We start from the raw sequence: 16,471 nt of genomic DNA on the forward strand, positions 1-16,471 counted from the left end.
TGTTGTGGGGATGTGTATTCCTTATCTTAATTATTTCTTATTCATTTCTTTCGGTCTTTTCCCACAGAAAAGATTCCTGGATGTGAAATATTAACCATTAGCAGTGAAATGGCACCTTAATAATGCTCAAAATTATTGGAACTCCTTCAGTCACAAGGCATTATGAGTTAATGTCTGTCATGCTTTAGCGATCAAACTGCATACTCTGTCTACACATAATTATAAAGTATTATTGATGTTATTTTACTGGTGTTACTATGCAGTGCTGTTAGTAGTTGTGGGTCACTCTACAGTTATTATATATCTCTATTGATCTTCTTCAGTGTTTCAATATCTACAGAGTTTTAAACTGTTTTATCACCAATAATCAAAAAAATATTCATTTAGAAGTAGTTGTGCTTAGCTGCTTTTTTCTACGTAAGTGCTTGTCAAGTAAAATCTAAAAGAGAAAGAATTATTGATACAGCCACAGAAAATTCATGAATACAATCTTAATTAATGTAAGTTCTTTGTAAAGTTAAGTCAAAGAAAATTACATTCTCTCTTTAAAAGTACATGCAGAAAATGTTAAAAAATACTATCTGACACTCTTGCTGCTTGCTACACAAGAGATTGGAACTCTCGTCTGTAGGTAAAGTAATTTACAATATATGTTTCCTATGTAAGACACTTAATGTTTCGAAGAATCTGACAAAGAGGTAAGTTTTATGCCAACTACTGGGATGGATATGATCACCTTTGATACTCCCATTTTGATAATGTGCTCTTTCTTCTTCCAAGTGTTTGTTTATCTGTAGAGCTTTAAATAACACCTGTCAATGACAAATACTAATCACAAGTGATGAGCAACCAACTTTTGTATCTTTCATTGCGTGGTAAGTAAACAGTTCAACTCACTGACCTTCTGGCAATGTGTGAGAAAGTTTCAGTAGATTCCAATGATATCCAGTATGAAAAGATCAAGCACTTTCTTGCTGGTACAATAACACAAATGCACCAAGTTGTTATTAACAGTGTGTCCAGAAACTTACTTAAATCCTCAATACAAGAGGCAGCAGTCATTATTGACATCCCTGAGAAACAACACACTAAATAGCACCTAGTAAATAAGAATGCTGATGCTTTCTGTGAACCTTCTGAATTTTCATTTAAAGTTTGTGTCAAAACAGTCGACATTCCTAAATAACTCTCGGTCATCACTTAGTGCAAAAGAACCAGTCCTTTAAAACACGCGTACACACATATACAAGCACACTGTTGACGAGTCAAGATATAAAATTATATTTAGTGGGCATTATCACTTTTACTTTGTTTTCCGAGTTGTGGGGCTGTCAGGTGGAGTGAGAGAAACAGATTCACAGCGAACAGCTAGAGACTTCCTTGCTGTAGTCTTGAAAGATAGTTTCTTTAATGGTCTTGGTGATATGCCGTGAAGTCCGCTGTCAGCTGCAGATGCCACTTCACTGCCTGCGAACCAGACTCTAATACTTTCAGCTCCTGTGGAAAAGACTTTTATTTAATTAACATAAAAACAGGCTGTCTGTTAATACAAATATCTGATATTTCAACAAAAATGAAGAAATTCAGTCACAAAATCAATTACAAGAATTCTAATAAACTTACTTTCAAATCTCTGCCTGTTTACATTTGTTACAGAGGAGTAAAAATACTTGATCAAGCCTGGCAATGAACACTCTAAATGCCATCAGCATACTCTCCTCCAATACACACTTATGCTTTGAGAAACTAGAGGAAAAACCCCATGGCAGATGTGTGATTAACACTGCTACTATATGTTTTTTGTGTGAAATGTGACTTAATTGTTGATTCTGAGAGGCTATGAAGAAGAAAGTACTGATCTGTCATAACCAATATGAACTACAAAACTGAAAATTGCTCCTTGGGCAGTGCTCTGTATGTGGCAGTATTGTCATGCAACAGAAGCCTATCTTCTTGAATATTTGTTATCCAAGGTATTTAATACCTGATAAAAGATGTCATTAACCGTGAACTGCCATGTCCAGCCACTGTGAATGAGTCATGATACCTTAGCTACAAGACTCTCGAAAGAAGCAAAAGAGTCAGTATGGCCTTTTTTAATTTATGCAGTCTGACTTCTAATGAAGAGATATCATTCCTTGCTTTGTCACTGTGGTGAGCTACGAGTATAATTTTCCACCCCCACGTGACAATTGATTCCTACATATAACAATCTCTGTTAACTGCATCAATGACATTTTGTAAGTTGCACATTATTGCTCTAACTGTCCTTGTGTCAATGACTGTGGCACAAGTAGAGTTGAGCAGTAGACCTGCCTTAGACTATCACTCCGCATATCTGATGAAGATTACCAACTGTGCCATTGAAATATTATGTATAAAAATGGATTCTACACCTACATTAAATCTCTGCAAACCCTAAGAAGTGCATGGCAGAATCGCTGCATAAATGCCTGTGTGTACCTTGTAATTAGTCTAATCTTGACCCCACGATTCCTGAGAGAGCAATACCTGTTGTTGTTGTTGTGGTCTTCAGTCCTGAGACTGGTTTGGTGCAGCTCTCCATGTTACTCTATCCTGTGCAAGCTTCTTCATCTCCCAGTACCTACTGCAACCTACATCCTTCTGAATCTGCTAAGTGTATTGATCTCTTGGTCTCCCTCTACGATTTTTACCCTCCACGCTGCCCTCCAATGCTAAATTTGTGATCCCTTGATGCCTTAAAACATGTCCTACCAACCGATCCCTTCTTCTAGTCAAGTTGTGCCACAAACTTCTCTTCTCCCCAATCCTATTCAATACCTCCTCATTAGTTACGTGATCTACCCACCTTATCTTCAGCATTCTTCTGTAGCACCACATTTCGAAAGCTTCTATTCTCTTCTTGTCCAAACTGGTTATCGTCCATGTTTCACTTCCATACATGGCTACACTCCATACAAATATTTTTAGAAACGACTTCCTGACACTTAAATCAATACTCGATGTTAACAAATTTCTCTTCTTCAGAAACGATTTCCTTGCCATTGCCAGTCTACATTTTATATCCTCTCTACTTCGACCATCATCAGTTATTTTACTCCCTAAATAGCAAAACTCCTTTACTACTTTAAGTGTCTCATTTCCTAATTTAATCCCCTCAGCATCACCCAATTTAATTTGACTACATTCCATTATCCTCGTTTTGCTTTTGTTGATATTCATCTTATATCCTCCTTTCAAGACACTGTCCATTCCGTTCAACTGCTCTTCCAAGTCCTTTGCTGTCTCTGACAGAATTACAATGTCATCGGCGAACCTCAAAGTTTTTACTTCTTCTCCATGAATTTTAATACCTACTCCGAATTTTTCTTTTCTTTCCTTTACTGCTTGCTCAATATACAGATTGAATAACATCGGGGAGAGGCTACAACCCTGTCTCACTCCTTTCCCAACCACTGCTTCCCTTTCATGCCCCTCGACTCTTATAACTGCCATCTGGTTTCTGTACATATTGTAAATAGCCTTTCGCTCCCTGTATTTTACCCCTGCCACCTTCAGAATTTGAAAGAGAGTATTCCAGTTAACGTTGTCAAAAGCTTTCTCTAAGTCTACAAATGCTAGAAATGTAGGTTTGCCTTTTCTTAATCTTTCTTCTAAGATAAGTCGTAAGGTTAGTATTGCCTCTCGTGTTCCAACATTTCTACGGAATCCAAACTGATCTTCCCCGAGGTCCGCTTCTACCAGTTTTTCCATTAGTCTGTAAAGAATTCGCGTTAGTATTTTGCAGCTGTGTCTTATTAAACTGATAGTTTGGTAATTTTCACACCTGTCAACACCTGCCTTCTTTGGGATTGGAATTATTATATTCTTCTTGAAGTCTGTGGGTATTTCGCCTGTCTCATACATCTTGCTCACCAGATGGTAGAGTTTTGTCATGACTGGCTCTCCCAAGGCCATCAGTAGTTCCAATGGAATGTTGTCTACTCCCGGGGCCTTGTTTCGACTCAGGTCTTTCAGTGCTCTGTCAAACTCTTCACGCAGTATCTTATCTCCCATTTCATCTTCATCTACATCCTCTTCCATTTCCATAATATTGTCCTCAAGTACATCACCCTTGTATAAACCCTCTATATACTCATTCCACCTTTCTGCCTTCCCTTCTTTGCTTAGAACTGGGTTGCCATCTGAGCTCTTGATATTCATACAAGTGGTTCTCTTCTCTCCAAAGGTCTCTTTAATTTTCCTGTAGGCAGTATCTATCTTACCCCTAGTGAGACAAGCCTCTACATCCTTACATTTGTCCTCTAGCCATCCCTGCTTAGCCATTTTGCACTTTCTGTCGATCTCATTTTTGAGACGTTTGTATTCCCTTTTGCCTGCTTCATTTACTGCATTTTTGTATTTTCTCCTTTCATCAATTAAATTCAATATTTCTTCTGTTACCCAAGGATTTCTATTAGCCCTCGTCTTTTTACCTACTTGATCCTCTGCTGCCTTCACTACTTCATCCCTCAGAGCTACCCATTCTTCTTCTACTGTATTTCTTTCCCCCATTCCTGTCAATTGTTCCCTTATGCTCTCCCTGAAACTCTCTACAACCTCTGGTTCTTTCAGTGTATCCAGGTCCCATCTCCTTAAATTCCCACCTTTTTGCAGTTTTTTCAGTTTCAATCTGCAGTTCATAACCAATAGATTGTGGTCAGAATCCACATCTGCCCCTGGAAATGTCTTACAATTTAAAACCTGGTTCCTAAATCTATGTCTTACCATTATATAATCTATCTGATACCTATTAGTATCTCCAGGATTCTTCCAGGTATACAACCTTCTTTTATGATTCTTGAACCAAGTGTTAGCTATGATTAAGTTATGCTCTGTGCAAAATTCTACAAGGCGGCTTCCTCTTTCATTTCTTCCCCCCAATCCATATTCACCTACTACGTTTCCTTCTCTCCCTTTTCCTACTGACGAATTCCAGTCACCCATGACTATTAAATTTTCGTCTCCCTTCACTACCTGAATAATTTCTTTTATCTCGTCATACATTTCATCAATTTCTTCATCATCTGCAGAGCTAGTTGGCATATAAACTTGTACTAAAGTAGTAGGCATGGGCTTTGTGTCTATCTTGGCCACAATAATGCGTTCACTATGCTGTTTGTAGTAGCTAACCCGCACTCCTATTTTTTTATTCATTATTAAACATACTCCTGCATTACCTCTATTTGATTTTGTATTTATAACCCTGTAATCACCTGACCAAAAGTCTTGTTCCTCCTGCCACCGAACTTCACTAATTCCCACTATATCTAACTTTAACCTATCCATTTCCCTTTTTAAATTTTCTAACCTACCTGCCCGATTAAGGGATCTGACATTCCACGCTCCGATCCGTAGATTGCCAGTTTTCTTTCTCCTGATAACGACGTCCTCTTGAGTAGTCCCCGCCCGGAGATCCGAATGGGGGACTATTTTACCTCCGGAATATTTTACCCAAGAGGACGCCATCATCATTTAACCCCATTAGTTCTATTTTATATAGGTCCCACATGCTTCAGCAACATTCTAGGATGGGCTGCACAAGTGTTTTGTAAGTAACTTCTTTTATACACTGCATTTTACTAGTGTCCTGATAATGAACTAAAACTTGTCTCCTGCTTCACATAAAATGATAAGCATCTATGAACATTCCATTTCAGATCTCTACTGATTGTTACACACAGGTATTTGAATGACTTGACATACTTCAATCGTGCCATATTGATATTGTAGTCACACAATACAAAATTTTTCATTCTTTTAAGGGCACAATTTTAAATTTCTGAACATTTTGGGTCCCACACTTGTCCCTGGAACATGCCTGTAGTTTCTTCAACACTTGTTGACGACTCTCCAACCAAGGTAACAGTGTTTCTTTACTACCAACACATCCTCAAAGCAGCAACTCAGTTGGACAATAAAAAACATTTCTTCTAAGGAATTATTTTTACAGAGCAGCTTCAAAAGATATTAATGGATGAAAATAAGAAACAAATATGTGGAGAGCCAGCTATTCACCTACACCTAACAGGTGAGTAGTGCACTGATGCACACAGCAATCCAGAAAATAATGCTCGTGAAATATCTCAAACTAATTCAATCTAATCTCTGTCTCTCCACATCATATATACTGATTTTATGGGCAGTTGCATGGTGTATGGGTGTGTGAGATGACAGGATTAGTGAAAATACATGTGAGACAAGGAGGGATAGAGAAAGCAGTTGGGGTGGGGGATGTGGAGAGAAAGAGGGGTGGGGAGGGGTGGGGGTGAGCAGGGAGGAATAGAGAGGAGGAAGAAAGGAGGGAGGAGGAAGGGAGTTTAATGTCAGGGCATTGAAAGTGACAGGGGAGGGAAGGGTAATGTTAGAGTGGGGAAGGGCCAGTTGAAAGATGGGGAATAGTATTTAGGCAGAGGGAGAACAGAGGATGAACTGGAGGCACAGTTCCCACCTGCGTAGTTCAGAGTTTCTTCTTTGTGGGTGAGGTGAAAGTTCCACAGAGTTGTGTGGAGCATGCTCAGCAACTGGGTGATTCAGTTTTTGTTTGACTAAAGACTGGCAGTGGCCATTTGTGCAGGCAGATAGCTGCTTACTTGTCATACCAACATAAAATGCTAAATAGCAGCACGACTGCTATATGACACGACTGCTTGCAAATATGGTCCTACCTCTGACACGATAAAAAATGTCTGCAAATGAAATGCAGACGCATATGGTGGGTACATCTATTACACAGACCTCGAAAACCTGATTGTCTATACGATAGACGCGATGAAACTGTTTTATCAACACAGGCTGGATGTTTGAGGTCTTTTAAATTACTGAAGCCCAGTGCCACAAAACCACACAGAAATTTATGTCATGCTCACCAACCTCGAATCCTTGAATCTGATGAACTGCCACTGCAGTGGTGGTGGGAGTCCAATAGTGCTGCTGCTAGTGTTGAACTTGGTGCAGATGAACAGCTTGGTTCAGGACTACGAGAGCTCAGTGATGTCCCTGTGGAATGCCAGCACATTATAAAGTTGTCTAAAAATAAAGAAATACAAATGCAGTATAAATCCAGATCATGTGATGATTTCATGGAAGGCTGGATCACAGTATAAGAAAATTAGGTTGCTTCTGTTTTCTAATTATTAACAATTTACTGTTAGAATAGCGAGTGCCTTACATCTATGAAACATGTTCACAAAATGAGCATTCATTCACATTAAGCACAAAGAACGAGCACTGAACAGCTACTGTTGCAGGTAAACTTGCCTCAGCTCTCTGTTTGTAGGGTCTTGTTGCACTATCAACTATACTGACTCACCTGAGCAGCTGAAATATCGAAAAACTGAGATGGATATCTCTTATGAAATTAGATTTACAATTCAATTTAAATACATGAGAGATCACATGATATTCAGCGTAAATTCAAAGAGGTTCGCCAAAGAAGTGTTATAGATGAGTTACTCATTTGGTAATGGTGTTCAAATTTCAACATTAAGCAAATTATATCCATGATAAAGAATGGACTGGCATTCAGTCACTCAACAATAATGAACTGCTAGATTTAGTTAATGAGTTCATGAGGAATATTTGCTGAACAACGCTCAGCAGTCTTGGTGAACATTTTCTACACATTAACTATACCATCACCATGAAATTGTTTAATATCCTTACAGGTGAACTCAAAATGAAGTATGCGTGCTTGCATTTATATTTTGGGATGATTACAGATATTTCTCTATACACACATAGGCTTTGGTGTAGAAACTTATGTTTATTATTCCAGAATTTACAAATAACTTCAAGTATTGAAGATCTTTACAAAGCAGATAAAAAAGCTCAACACTAAAATGTCATCTCAGGCATTACTGGCAACCAATTTTTGGACAAAAATGCTGTATCTTATTGATTTTATGGCCTGAGTTGCCAACACTAATGTAATATCAAGAACCTTCAGATTCTCCTGTCATCTGTTTCCTTATTGATTCATCTTCCATATCACTATATCACCTATGGCTGAAAAAGTCCTACAACTTCTGCAAAATTTTGACTGGGAGTGTTTCGACTACTCACTTATGATCCTAGACTGGAAAATCTTTGTTTTACCCATTCACCTACAAAGATAAGATAAGAGAAATATGGGCTTGTACAGAGGCATACAGCCAATTGATTTTCCCTTGCTCCATCTGCAAATGAATGGGACAGGAAATGACTAGTGTGGTGGTGCAAGGTACCCACCATATTGTGACTTGCAAAGGTTATGTATACATGTATATTAATGGATTTTTATAACTCTTTGCTTGGGAAATAGTTTTACAGTTGTGGAAAGACACTGTTCCTATCTCCTAGTGTCTCTGTGTCAGAAAAAGATGAAGCATGAATACAGTAATTCTTTACACAATATGACAGACATTTTAATTTATGTAGCAATAATGTAAGAGACATAGAAAATAAAGAGGATTCCTCAGCAGTTGCCATTTAGTGGACTTTGTGTGTGTGTCTTTGTTTTGGTGGTTGTCTGGAAAGGCAAGAAGGAATAAAATTACAGTGACCGTCTCCTGATATGATACATACTGGTGTCAAATGAAATGATAGCTGGCATCTTCTCAATTAGGTTATAAAAAACAACTGCAGATACTAAACTCTACAAAAATTAAAATTACAGACAAGAATATTTAGTCTTATGAAAGAAATTATATGAAAACTGTGATGTGGATGGAAGGAATACAGTGGAAATTTTCAGTGATCTTGTGAAGACATTTTGTATTTTAAGCCATAATATCTTAAGAAAATCTGAAATAGTGTGGCATTTGCTGAAATGTCATGAAAAGGATGAAACAGCCATCAGCTAAAGAACCTGAGAGAAATGATGAAAGAAAGCTCAACAAGAAGCAATAAAAAAACTTTAACAATTTTACATAACAACAATGTCTGCAATTATATTACAATTATATAGCAAACGTTAAATGATTCACTACTTAAAAGTTTAAGCCTTCCAAAAACTAGTTTAGTGGCATTCTTAAATACATTGATGGGAAAAAACTCAACACCTTCAAGGGCTGTGTTCACTGGCATACTGAGAGGTGATAGTGTTAGCGATTCCCTTGTTACAGTCATCAGTGATCAAATGATGCTCAGGAGGCACCTGTACACCGGAGGCACCTGTACACCCGCTGTTTTGACTCTGCGCACACTTACTGTATTTAAAATTTTTTGAAATATTTTACCTTATTTCTACTGGAAAGTCAGCAGCTATAACAGATGTTAAAATTTCTTATAATAAAACATTCCCAACTACATAAATACATTTATTTATTTACTGGTGACTAGTTTTGATCAGTCCTAGGCATCATGAGACTACTTACTCTACAAAGAGATTAACATGAATGTACCTAGAGGAATGTAAACTAAAAGCACAAAAAGAAACACAGTACATCAACAAGTATGTAAAAGAAAGAAAAGCTATAGCCATGTCAGTCTGCTGAAGCTGGCAGGAGGCACATACCACTCCAGGACTTGTGTAACTACTCTGCATGACACACAATTTACATCGCTTAAATAGTGGAAGGTCCACCCACCATCCCCAGCATTACATCATTGTCAGCCAATGATCATCCAACATGTTAAATGGAGCCTAAATACAATTATTTGTGTACAATATTTACGTCCAGACCATAAGTATGTCGAAAATACAAATAAGCTTTATCAAACCATAATATAAAACTTAAAAGTGGATGAAAAGAAAGAAAATAAGCTATTAACATAAAAAAATAAGCATGGTGCCCTCTATAGGGCCCTGTGTGTAACAACCACGCGGTAAAGATGTTTAGCAGGGACACCACCAGTAATGTCCGCCCCCGGTAGCTGAGTGGTCAACGCGACAGAATGTCAATCCTAAGGGCCCAGGTTCGATTCCAGGCTGGTTCAGAGATTTTCTCCGCTCAGGGACTGGGTGTTGTGTTGTCCTAAACATCATCATTTCATTTCATCCCCATCGACGCGCAAGTCACTGATGTAGCATCAAATAGAAAGACTTGCACCCAGCGAACGGTCTACCCAGCGGGAGGCCCTAGTCACACGACATTAGTCCGCCCCCGGCAGCTGAGTGGTCAGCACGACAGAATGTCAATCCAAAGGGCCCGGGTTTGATTCCCGGCTGGGTCGGAGATTTTCTCCGCTCAGGGACTGGGTGTTGTCTTGTCCTAATCATCATCATTTCATTCCCATCGACGCACAAGTCGCCGAAGTGGCGTCAAATCAAAAGACTTGCACCAGGTGAACGGTCTACCTGAAGGGGGGCCCTCGCCACACGACATTATTTATTACCACCAGTAATAATGGTAAGTTCTTAAATCAAGGCATTATGATTACACATCAAAGATACATCAGTGCTGGCTTGCAATCATTGGATTGCCAGTAATCAATATACTCTCATCGAGATCAATATGTTACTGCTACCGATCAGAGAACAAAATAGTCATTAAATGTTGAATATTATCTCTGTTACAATTATATTTGAAAATAACGTATCCTTTAACCATTTAAAGGTGTCATAAGCAAACAATATGAAGATATAAAACATTAGTGCCCCTACCGAGCGAGGTGGCACACTGGACCTTCATACGGGAGGACGACGGTTCAATCCCACATCCAGCCATCCTGGTTTAGGTTTTCCATGATTTCCCTAAATCGCTCCAGGCAAATGCCAGGATGGTTTCACTGAAAGAGCATGGCCGATTTCCTTCCCCGTGCATCCCTAATCCGATGAAACCGAGACCTTGCTGTTTGGTCTCTTCCCCCAAACAACCCAACCCATTAGCGCCCTTCTATATGGATAAGTGTCTAGCGTATGTCAGGTATAGATGGTGATAAAAATATTACCTACATTATTTTCTTTATTTTTACTCAATTTTAAGTTTTATAATTTGGTTTGATAAAGCTTATCTATATTTTCAATATAATCATCTGCACATAAATATTGTACATTGAGTAAGCGGTCTGATGATGAGCAGAACAGTGGTTGAAACTGGTAACCAGTAAATAAATAAACATCTTTATGTGGTTGGGACTGCTTTGTTATATTAAAAAAAATACTAACTGTACTCAGTTTAGAGATTAAAAATGTTTGGAACATTCATTCTAGGGAACAATCATGTTGAATGGGGTCGCACCGTGAGCCTGTCGGAAGCTGGCTGGATGTATCAACAGATTGCTTCACATGTTGGGCACAATGTATCATTGGTGTGTCACTGCTTTCAACAGTGGTCTGTGGAACATTTCTACACCTGTAGACCAGATTCAGGAAGTCCACATAGTACAAACACACATAAAGATCAATGCATTGAGCAAGCAGCAGTGGCTGAATGATCGTCATCATCATCATCGTCATCATCATCATCATCATCATCATGTGTGGAATCAGGGCACATGTTGCACCTGCTGTGTCATCAGGGACCATGATGAGAGTAGGTTCTGTCTGTATGTGAGTGATGGATGTACATGGCACAGACCTGCTGAATTGCCTTTCCTAGAGTGTATTCACCTACAACACACAAGCCCCATATAAGGCTTCATGCGTGGTGCCACCAGTTACATCTCATGGTCGTATTTTGTGTTCCTGCAGGGTAAAGTAACCAGTGCCTGCTACAATACACAAGCTGTTAACCCCATGATACTGCAGCTTCTTCAACAAGAAGACGATGCAATATTTCAGCAGGACAATGCATTAATATACAGCTGCTAAACGCAACGTACTCTTCGTGGTGTACAACAACTGACCTGGCCAGCAAGATCACCAGATCTCTCACCAACTGAACATAAGTGGGACTAGAAGAAATGAGAACTTACGCTTTCTCCATGGCCTGCAAGAAACCGTTTCTGAACTGCAACAAAAGGCACAAGATGCTTGGGACATTCTATCATAGGATCTCACTTGGCATCATTATGATCACTTCCATGTGAGAATTTGCAGCTGGGTTGTCACCAAAGTATACTACGTATCGATGCAACTATTTGGGCACCCATTACTGTGACGATATTTCATTTGGTCTGAATTTGTTATCATGTACTCTTATAATAATGAGTTACTTGTCACCTCACTTGTCAATAAAAGGACCTTGTTCCTGAAGGTGTTCCATTTTTCTGGCAGTATAATAATCAGAAAGTTTCTGGAAAGGAGGTAAATGATGTTAACATTGCCTAGGCATTAATATGGGATTAAAGTGTGATAACCGCACTGATCAGCTCTTTAAGAATCCACATTCTTCTTGTTTTGTCCTATGAACTAATTGCTCATTATGTTGATACAAAAGAAAAAAATTGCTGCCATCCTTTCCTTTTCCCTGATATCCTGTAGAACATTATGAGAAAATGCCATTAAAAGCAGTCAAGTTATTATATCACAGAATTAAATGTGATGGTGATCTGTAGAGTCTAATCAAATATCATCTCACTATGACTATGAAATTCAAAACTATTTACCTACAAAACTAAAGCTTTGAATTAAAGTTGTTCTTATGCTACTGCACAACATAAAACCAGACACCACACACTGATAACAAAAATGCATCCAACATTGATCGTACTTTTTGTAAACTGATTTTTTAGGTCTATAAGCTATACTTCAATATTACATACCACCATGGAAATAAATTTGCACACAATATTATCAGCAACTACCATTTCTGCATAGTGATAATAAGAGATTGAGTCTACTTAACTACTACAGCACCAACACACAACGAAGGAATTACCTCAACCTAGTTAAGATCTCAATCTGCTGTACAGAAATGGGCAAATTATGTAGTCATAAAAATATCTGTTCACATTCCCAGTGAATTACAGCAATTTTCTTTGTGAATTGCTTGAATTCTATGAAACGAATGTGTGTGTGTGTGTGTGTGTGTGTGTGTGTGTGTGTGTGTGTGTGTGTGTGTGTGTGTAAATGGTCAGGACTGTTAAAAACCAAGTGACACACACTGTATCACAACAAGGTACATGAAAATAACTAACTTATGATTTTGCGGAGAAAAAAGTGATCTTTTGTTGCTGTATACATCAACAAATGGGCAGTTTACATCATATTCAAGTAATGACAATTTAGGATCTTAGCAGAAAATCATCTCTTATTTCTGTATTTGGTACTACACTCTGACTACACTCTACTAAACCATGCCACATTTCTAAGTAAAATGCTCATTAAACACTCATACTTGTTACATCTAAGGCCATCTTTTTTGAAAACATTCTCCCTCCAGTACTATCATGGAAAAGGTGCTCAAAAAATACTTTTCAATCAGAAGTATTACATGGATGTTTTGACACATGCCTTTAACAAGTGTTATTGTAACATGGTCAAAACAACCTCACTTCCTCTCAACTTATCAGTCTCATACATGGACATAGATTTAAATAACAATGCTTCTTTTATTAACCACTTGCAGGAAAAGAAATATCATTTTAAAAAAGGTATTGGAAAGATAAACTGAAAACATAGGAAACCTGTAGAATATTTATTCACTGTAACATACTGTATTAGCAGAATGCTGAAAATACTTGAGATAGGGCATTTGGTTACATCCTAAACCATGAGTATTAATTTCCATATATAAAAGAGAGTGACTGGAAATCATAAACAAACAAGAATATTTTAACAATATTATGCGATAGTGTACAACTTATAAAACATGTTTCTGTTTTTCACAACTGAATCACTGAGAAATCCACCGATACAATAGAATCAATGTAAATTGAGATCATTGTCTTATAAATTATTACAAAGGCTTCTGAGAGACAGGAAGTTGCTTCACAAAAGAGCAAAAGCAAAAGGAATGTACAGAAAGAATGGTCACTCCAGAGGCTCTTTTATAAAATGTGCAATGCAGAAGAATACTACAGCCAAAACTTAAATTTCATAGAATTATAATGAGCGGAAAGATTACTGCTAAAACTAAAATTCAAAATAGGTGGCTGGTGAATCACATACAAAGGAAACTAAATAGGAGAGACAATGTGCAACTTACACAGATATAAAATGGAGGAAAGAAATGTGGAGAAGTGAATAGAGTTCATTAGTTAAATGCTCCACAGATCATATTCACACTTAATCTTACAATGCTGAACGAAAACATTTTCATTCATGTATTCCACTACACTACAGAAAGGACTTCATTTGAAAATGCTTTTGGAGACATTTTATTCTTGTGTTTAAATTCTGAAGGAGTTTTATAGCAATACATTTCCTTCCTTTCTGTGACAAAGGCGTACTCTATAGAGGATAATGTACACTGTTCTTAAAATTATATCTGTCAAAATATCTCCTGCTTTCAACTCACACGGATTGTTGACAGTGAATTCCAACAGTGAACAAATGCAATTTGTGGCTGTGATTAATACTCCCAATTTATCAAAGATGTGGAACTGTGAAGTTCACAGGTAACTGTAAATACTATTATTTTATTTTATTTTATTTTTTTTATATGTAACAGAAATTACTGTGAAATATTACATACTGGTAAATTATGATGAAGTGGACAGTTACAAACAGGTTATGTGCTGCAGAGTCAGTTACCATCTCCAGAATTCTGGAATACTGGAAATGGTGGTAACATCACATATTTCTAGATAATGCACATATCGTGTTACACGGATTGAGTGCACGCATAGAGGCAGGATCTTAGTCTGAAAATAAAAGTGTGCACGCACGTGTGTGTGTGTGTGTGTGTGTGTGTGTGTGTGTGTGTGTAAATATAAGTTTTCGAACAGCACCTTGAGGCATATTCATAAAGTTTTTGTTTGAATGCTTGATTTTTGATCTTGTTATAAAGATTCTAAAGTTGTCAAATTATCTAGTGAAGTAAATGTGACACATAAATTAAAAAATACTTCCTAATGTGTGAAGCTGTATTCAGTTGATAGTTAATGGAAGTATATTCACAGGTATATTCCAGTTGTAAGAAAAATTTATACCTTGTGAAAATAGTGGTAGAGTTTTGGACTGTTACATTCAACTAATTAAAGTAGCTTGTCAAATTATGGTGATAATGTTTGATCGGAAAGACAGAAGTAAACAGGAATACAGGAAGTTTCAAGTGGCCATTTTCCATCTAATGAAACATACACAGTTACTGTGCTATATTCTTAGGGTTATTTGCATGTCTCTCTTCATATTTAAACATGGAACATTTAGACATTACTGGGCTTCTGAATTCCACACACTAAAAAAAATCTGTCAGATAACATTAATTCAACTTACAATATCAAAATAACTAATACATGCGTTGGACATGACCATCTCCCAAACATTTTAAAACACTGCTTGTATATACGACAGTAAAAACTGAACACCCAACAAATATCAAGAAACAATGCAGTATATTTCACGGGATTTATGTATTTTAAATTATACATTTCATACTCACAAACAGCCAGAAAAAGGTCTTTATACAATAAACCAGATATCCAAAACATACAAAATCCTTAGCTTATGTAGAGTCTATGGTCTTCAAAGCCAACACACACACACAATTTTAGTTATACTATACAGGCACAGAATGGACATTAATATGAAAGCCCCCTGACACTACAAATGGATACAGGAACTCAGGACAAGTCACTATAGCACACTGACATAACAGCACCACACACAGGTGCTTACCACTATCTCCATTATGTAGCAGGTAGCATTCGTCTTGTCAGCTGGGCGCTCCAAACTGTCCTGAATATCCTACGAGACAGATCTGCATTAGGATGTTCCTCAAGTTCCGTCAATTCATGAAGCACTAAAATTAAATACTATATCTCTGTAAACACACCTAAAATATTAATTTTTATGTGAAGTGTATTAATCAACTTACTTTTTACTAATTGCATTGGCTTTATGACCGGATTTCAGAACAATGGAAAGGAACAAAAGGTGGCAGCAATAGTAGGAGAGAAGGGAGTATACCTGGGGGAGAGAGAACGAAGCATATGAGAGAGACAAAATGTGTGGCGAAAAGGAGGAGAAGAAGAAGGCGAAATGAAGAGGAGGAGGAGGGGGGGAGGAGGAGGAGGAGGAGGAGAAGGGAGAAAATGAGGGGGAAGGAGAGTGGATACGGGAGTAGGCGCAGAGAACAGCAGCGGGGTGAGAGCCGGAGAATGTATGCGGGGGGAGGGGTTGGAGAATGGCGGAGGGGTGACGTTCGGAGAAGGACGGGGGAGAAAGTCGGAGAAGGATGAGGGGAGGGTCAGAGAAAGACTGGGGGAGGGCTGGAGAAGATAACGATGGGGGATGAGTGGAGTATGATGCAGGATGAGTGGAGCATCATAGGGGAGGGATGCGGCACTGAGGATGGGGCAAGAAGGATGGAGCAAAGTGGATGGGGTAAGGTGAAGGGAGGGAGAATGGGTGGAGGACTGAGAATGGGTGGGAAAGGGCGGATGGGTGGAAAAGGGTGGATGGGTTTAGAATTAAGGATGG

At 38.2% G+C, this 16,471-nt stretch overlaps 1 protein-coding gene across 1 annotated transcript in view; it reads right to left on the bottom strand.

Moving 5' to 3' along the window:
* Positions 1–364: 364 nt before the first annotated feature.
* LOC126198844 (probable Rho GTPase-activating protein CG5521) overlaps positions 365–16,471 on the bottom strand; it is a 310,437-nt gene continuing 294,330 nt past the window's right edge. Inside the window, exons 39-40 of the mRNA XM_049935431.1 lie at positions 6,895–7,020; positions 365–1,497 (exon numbers count right to left, since the gene is read on the bottom strand). Coding sequence (XP_049791388.1) covers positions 1,304–1,497; positions 6,895–7,020 — 320 coding nt within the window. The 3' untranslated portion in view covers positions 365–1,303. The remainder of the gene's footprint in view (positions 1,498–6,894; positions 7,021–16,471) is intronic.

Source organism: Schistocerca nitens, chromosome 1, assembly GCF_023898315.1.
Source record: "Schistocerca nitens isolate TAMUIC-IGC-003100 chromosome 1, iqSchNite1.1, whole genome shotgun sequence".
Taxonomy (NCBI): domain Eukaryota; kingdom Metazoa; phylum Arthropoda; class Insecta; order Orthoptera; family Acrididae; genus Schistocerca; species Schistocerca nitens.